At 44.0% G+C, this 6,316-nt stretch overlaps 1 protein-coding gene across 1 annotated transcript; it reads right to left on the bottom strand.

Moving 5' to 3' along the window:
- Positions 1-4,880: 4,880 nt before the first annotated feature.
- On the bottom strand, positions 4,881-5,795 carry LOC122110918 (melanoma-associated antigen 10-like). The gene has a single exon (XM_042683638.1). The coding sequence runs from the start codon at positions 5,793-5,795 to the stop codon at positions 4,881-4,883; it is 915 nt and encodes a 304-aa protein (XP_042539572.1).
- Between the last annotated feature and the right edge of the window lie 521 nt (positions 5,796-6,316).

Genomic DNA, 6,316 nt, shown 5'->3' with positions numbered 1-6,316 from the left:
GAAAGTCCATGAGACTCTTATCTCCAATAAACCACCAGAAAACTGGAAGTGGCACTGTGGCTCAAGTGGTAGAGCTCTAGCCTTGAGCTGAAGAGCTAAGGGATAGCATCCAGGCCCAGAGTTCAAGGCCCATGACTGACAAAAAACCAACCAACAAACAAAAACTTATAAGAAGGCAGCGGTAGTACCTAAAGAAACCTCAAAGCAAGTCCTGCCTACCCTGCCTACCCTAGTAGCTGGATCACAATGTTAAGTGAGAAAAAAAGGCATAGTCTAAGAAGTAGAAAAGCATTTGCATAGCAAAGCCACCAGGAAAGTCCTCAATCCAGACAGAGTTGAGGAAGATCATTCAGCTCCAAGTCACTGCTCCTGAATAAGGGAGGGAGCAGGGCACAGGTGTCTCCTGCCTGTTATTCTAGCTACTTAATGAAGTAAGGAGACTGGGTCAATGATTCCCCTAGATACTGACCCTTGATTTCCCCTGATTGCTTCCTTAGATGGTTTACTTTTATTAGTTATTTCTATTAGGTTTATGTGTCCTCTTTGGTTTTCTTTCCTTATCTGTTACACTGTTAGGTTTAATACCTTACACCTTATGTGATTTTTAGCTATATAAGCTTCATGGTAGCTGCATTAAGGGCTCTTGGTCTTTGAGACAAGACTCTAGCAGGAGTCCTCTGCCTTTCCAATAAAGACTCCAAATTTGGCCTCTTCAGGGGTGACTTCTCTGTTTCTCATAACTGAGTTCCCTTACAACGTTTGAGAGACCCTCGTGCCAAGAGGGACACTTGGGTTTCTTGGAGCCACACTGGCAAATGGCCTCAGAAATGCCAGCTGTCAGAGGACTGGAGTCTGCATAGGACAGCCGCCACTTGAGATTTCTCTCAGGCACCAAGGGCTCTTCTACCATTCTGACAGCCGAGATTGTGGACAATAGACATGCCACTAAATCATTTTGGAGTTTAGAGTTGCTCAGGAGACCTCCAGAGTAATTGTCTGTTTGTCTCTTTTCTGTTTGTATCTATTTCTGGTATCTGGGGATTGATCCATCTGGAAAATGGAAAGGTAAGGGGCACATATGTACTCAGACCCTCTTCCTGTCCCCCTATTCTGACAAGAGTAAGAGGTACTGGCTCAGCTTGCCATAGTGGACGTCTGTGGACCGAAGCCACCCTGAGAATGTTATTGCCATGGTGATCTATGGACCAAAGGTACCTGGTGTATGTTTGTCGTGGTGGGAGGCTTTGGGGCCAGGCTGACATGAGTCTGGTATTCTGGTAGCACCATCATACTGTAGAGAATATTGGCTCTCAGCTTAACTAGAAGGTGGGAGTGGCCCACACAGCCACCTTTGGCTTTTGTGTTTAGGTCTTGTGGATCCTTGTTTTCTGTATCTTTGTTCTTCATCTGGATAACTCTGGGGAAATAAAAGTTCCAGTCTCTTGCTGGGCCCAGTTCCAGGCCTTCTATGTCCTCTGCATGTGATGGTGGTCAAGCAAGGCATGGGGGGGTCACAGGCCTGGTTAGGAACTCTAGCATCTGGCCAAAGTTACCAGCCTCAGGCTGCATCTCCTCGGTGGGAGGAAAAAGTACTATACTCAAAAATTGATTAGAAGACAGTCAGTCTACCTAGTAGACTAAGATAATAGCTTCAGGTAACCTCCTCCCTTCCTCCATCTGAAAGTTTAAAAGGTCAATTATTATGCTACTGTGCCTTGCTAAAAAGCAAGCCTTGGAGAGATGAGGCCTAGCTAATGTGTTTTATTAGAAAAGTTTGTATAATCACCTAGATCTTGGTCTGTAAGACTAAGAGATTCTGTGTATTTGTTTGCATTCATATTGGATCTGGGAGCCTCAGTTCTCCCTCATATCACCTAGCCACCTTAGAAGATCTTGCACCAGTCTTCTGTTGAGGCACGGCTCTTTCTACAAAAGCCACATGCAGAAGTCCGGATTCACCTGCCTGTTCACCCTACACTGACACTTTCAAGGATTGCAGCAAGTGAGCTATACTGGTCCAAAGGAACCTTAGAGGTCACAGTGTTGGTCTGAGGTCCTTGAAGGGGAATCATTGCTCTCTCTGTGAGGTGAAGGTAAGAGAAAGTTCTGGTGTGTAAGCAGAAGAGCCCTGGAATACAGGAGGATGGACCTTAGTTATTTCAGCTGCACTCAGATGTTCACTTGTCTACCAGGGATCATCTAGTCAATGGAACACCCTTATTCTCTAACCATGTCTTCCTTCAGCCTCAAAGAACCTGAGGACTGGAGTTGATCTAGTATCCTTAAGTATGGGAATCTGACATCATTGTAGTGACCCACATGGAAGCAGAGGATAAGAAGACACAGATCATCTCCTGTGGACAAACGTCATGTGATCTATCTGAAACTCTGTTTTCACCAAGGTATGTGGTCAGGTGAGAACCTCCATAACTCCCTCAGCCACTGCTCCTGGTGAAGGTGATGTGGGGTTCATAAAAGTCACAAAGCAGCTGCTTGGTCTTCTTTCTCAGTGCCTCTCAAGGCTCACAGCAAGGGAGGGCCTAGCCCTGTACAGATCATCTCAGTCCCTTCCTATACCCTCAACGTGAGCAGCAGCAGTGTGTGTCTGTGGCCTTCCTCTGCTATCTTCAAGAAGTGAATCATGCTTGTGAGTGCTGGAGCTGTAGTGAACGGCAGAGGCAGTCATTTCTAATGGTATTTGATCCCAGTGCTTTCCACATGGGGATGTTGTTCATGTCACTCTTCTGTAGGACATAACAGAGGACATGGAGCTCAGGAGAACAGGAAAGCAAAATGAATTGTCATAGAATTCAGGAAATTTTCCCCCATTAGAAGTCACTTTTTCTAATTTTTTTGTTTTTTTAATTTTTATTTTTTATTTTATTGGTAGGTTGTGGGGCTTGAACTCTGGGCTTGAGTGCTGTCCCTGGGCTCTTCAGCTCAAGACTAGTGCTCTGCTGCTTGAGCCAAAGTGCCACTTCCTAGAAGTCACTTTTCAACATGTAATTGTGAAGAAAGTCCTAGAATGACAGATGATAGTCTGTCAAAACCCAGATCATTTTCTCTCTGCCAGCTGCTTCTCCATTTAAGTCACTGTTCTAAGTTTTTAAATGTCTTTTAACTTGGGCTTAATTAGGCTATTTTCATATATTCGTGTATGGATGGTCTCTATAATACTCAAATTTCACCCTATCATAGAGCCATCCCTTGCCATGAGATGTCCTCCCTAAGAGAGTCCCTGGTTTACATTTGAATTGTTCTCTTTTGTGTTTTATTGGTGAGGAAGAAGGCTCTTTATATTGGAGAAAAGATGCGATGTTGTTCATTCTTAATTTGGCTTCTTTCACACAAGTTCCACCTCTTTTTCTGCAAATGATAGCTTTTGTATTTTTGTGTGTGCCAGTCCTGGGCTTGAACTCAGGGCCTGGGCACTGTACCTGACCTTTTATACTTGCAGCTCTACTTTCAGCTTTTTGGTGGTTCATTGGAGACATGAACCTTCAAGAGCTCACTGCTGTGGTTGGCTTCAAACTTCCACCTCAGTTCACAGGCTCCTGAGTAGGATTACCGGCATGAGCCATTGATAGCCCACAAAACTTTTCTTTCTGTGTAATTTTATATTGTTCTTCTAAAGGTGATGTGCCGAGGACTTGCAGGTATATGTATAAGGCAGATAGAGTATGTTTCTTTTTTAAAAAATGTCACCTCTTCTCATGCTTTCTCCCAGTCTATCCCTCTCAAACCAACCCCGAAGGTTTTTTTTTTTAATTTTTATTATTATTGTTTTTTATTTTGAAAATACCAAACAGAGGGGTTACAATTACATGAGCAAGGTGATGAGTACATTTCTCATCAACATTTTGCCTCCTCCTTTGTTTCTCCTTACCAACCCCACCCTCCCATCTCTCCCCCCCACACCCAGAAGTTTTATTGTTCATTCAACATAGTGTCTAGTATGAGTTGCAGTGTTGCACTTGTTCATTATTTGTCCTACCCTTTTAGTGCACTTCTTTATTATCCCAAAGTTTCATAAACAAACAAAAGGAAAAGAAAAACAACAGAAACAAACAAACAAAAACCTCTTCCTCCATTTCGTTACTTCATTCCACTCTATATTTTCTTCATAAGGTTGTAGCCTAAAACCCTAGTAAATTGTGCGTTAATTAAAGATATTACCATGAACCCCAAGATAAGGATTGAAATGATTTTTCTTTCTTGCAATTGTTTCTAACATATTTATAAGATGATTTCTTTGTTGCTTTGTATGTCCTTCCCCCACAGTATAACCCCTGTTTTCACTGTATTTGATGTTGCTATAATTTGGGGAGGGGAAGAGAAAAAACAAATTGTTTAAATAGGGATACAAGTGGACCCATTGCAACAATGAGATGTACAAGACGTTATGTCGAAAAACGAACTTTACAACTTTGGCAGGAGGGGGGGGAGGTGAGGAAGGGATGGGAAGGGGAAATAAAGGAGGAGGCAACAATGCTTGATAAGAAATATACTCATTGCCTTGCCCATGTAATTATAACCCCTCTGTATGGTATTTTCACAATTAAAAAAACAAGAAAAGAAAAAAGATATTACCAAGAGCAGATGTTGAAATAATGATTTGCAGGAGAAACCAGTCATTCAGTTGTGGGACTTATCATTAAGATGTAGTTTCCCATACAAATACACACATACCTAATGCAAATCAAGACAATGTATGTGTTTGTGTGTGTCACAAAGAAAATGTTTGAGGCAAGGATTCACAGTGAGCTTTTCTATATTGTAATTTATTTCACTTGACATTTCAACCACTCCCAAGTAAATCGCTGGTTCACTGGGATGTTAAGGTAGAACCAGTTTCCTAACTGATTTCAAATGAGGAAGAGTCACTCTTTTATTAAAGAAGTGCTATCATTGGTATTTGCTCCCTGTTCTTCCTGTAAAGCTTCCTCATACAGTGTAGGGATGGAGCTTGGGTCAATCCCGCTGTACTTGGCCCAGTGTTCCAGAACTTTCTTTTGTGTGGTTTCTGCATAAGCCCTTGGGCCCCACCGGAACTCATAGGCAATGGGGTCGCTACCGGGCACCTGGTGATACTCCAGGTACTGCTCATATACAAAATCTTCCATAAGCAGCTTCCTAGGTATTCCAAAAATAACGTGTTCACTGTCAGGATACACTTCCATCTTATCCAGCACTTGCCAGATGGCTTCCTCGGTGGCACAGCCCCCTTCCGTGAAGATGATGCAGAGAACAATTATCAGCAGACCCGTCTTGGGCATGCCCTGCACATGGCTCAGAACACCATCGTAAGTGATACCTGCGGCTATAACAAGCACGTGGGTGTGGAAGACAGTGTCTACCTCCTTCACATCAATACCAAACAGTAGCTGCATACAGATACAAGCTTTGTCTAAGATCACAGGGAAGTGAGGCCGGTAACCTCCCGTGATGCGACTCAGCATATCCACATCAGTAACAGGCTGGCATGAATTGTACTGACGTAACAGGTATCGCACCAATGCTAGGGCCTCTTTCTGCAGGGCATTCTGCAATATCTCATCATCATCAGGGTACACATCTTCCCTTTCCTGAATGTGGGGTTCTTGATCTTCCTCATTAGTTTCCCCAATGACCTCACTCAGGAGGAAAGTAACTGACACTTCAGCTAGAAATCGGAACAACAGAGTAGTAGGAGTGGTATCCCTGGCCTCCTCCTCACCCACCAGGCCTGTGGCCTGGCTTTGGGCCTCAGGGCCTCTTTCAAGCTCAGAGGGAAGGGTCCTCTGAGTATAAGGCATCCTGGCTGTCGTTGGGGATAGCTAGTCAGAGGGTGGAGTGCAGCTCAATGATGACTCCTAGGCCTGTGGGAGAGAAAGCAGGGAAGCAGTTTCAGCTGACAATGTTCCTCTTGCCAGCTCCCTTAGGTATTACTCCTGGTCTTTCCTTTCTTGCTTTAGGGCCACATAGGTTCCTGCCCCGCTTTTGTGTCTGTTGTCTGAAGCCTAACAGTGAGGGAACAATTGAACAAGGCACAAGATGCTGAGTGAATCTGAGTTTCTCTGGTACTGGTGGGGTGTGTAGTGCTGAGCGATAAAGAGTTGTGTTGGGGGTGAATAGATGGAACATATGGTGCCATTTCATCATATGTAGCTCAAACTTGTGGATTACAACAGGGCAGTTCTACAGACCAAGACCTTGGCCTCCTGGTTCCTGGAGTATGTTCAGCAGGCAGTGAGTCAGACCTCTTTCTCTTTGGGTTCCAGCATGCAAGGACAACATGGGACCTCCAGGCTGGACAGTGAGAGGGAGCTAGACTGCA

The sequence above is a fragment of the Dipodomys spectabilis genome, unplaced genomic scaffold (assembly GCF_019054845.1).
Source record: "Dipodomys spectabilis isolate Male_0828 unplaced genomic scaffold, ASM1905484v1 ptg000082l, whole genome shotgun sequence".
Classification (NCBI taxonomy): domain Eukaryota; kingdom Metazoa; phylum Chordata; class Mammalia; order Rodentia; family Heteromyidae; genus Dipodomys; species Dipodomys spectabilis.
Note: the sequence above shows the minus strand (reverse complement) of the source record. Positions and strands in the feature narration are given on the sequence as shown.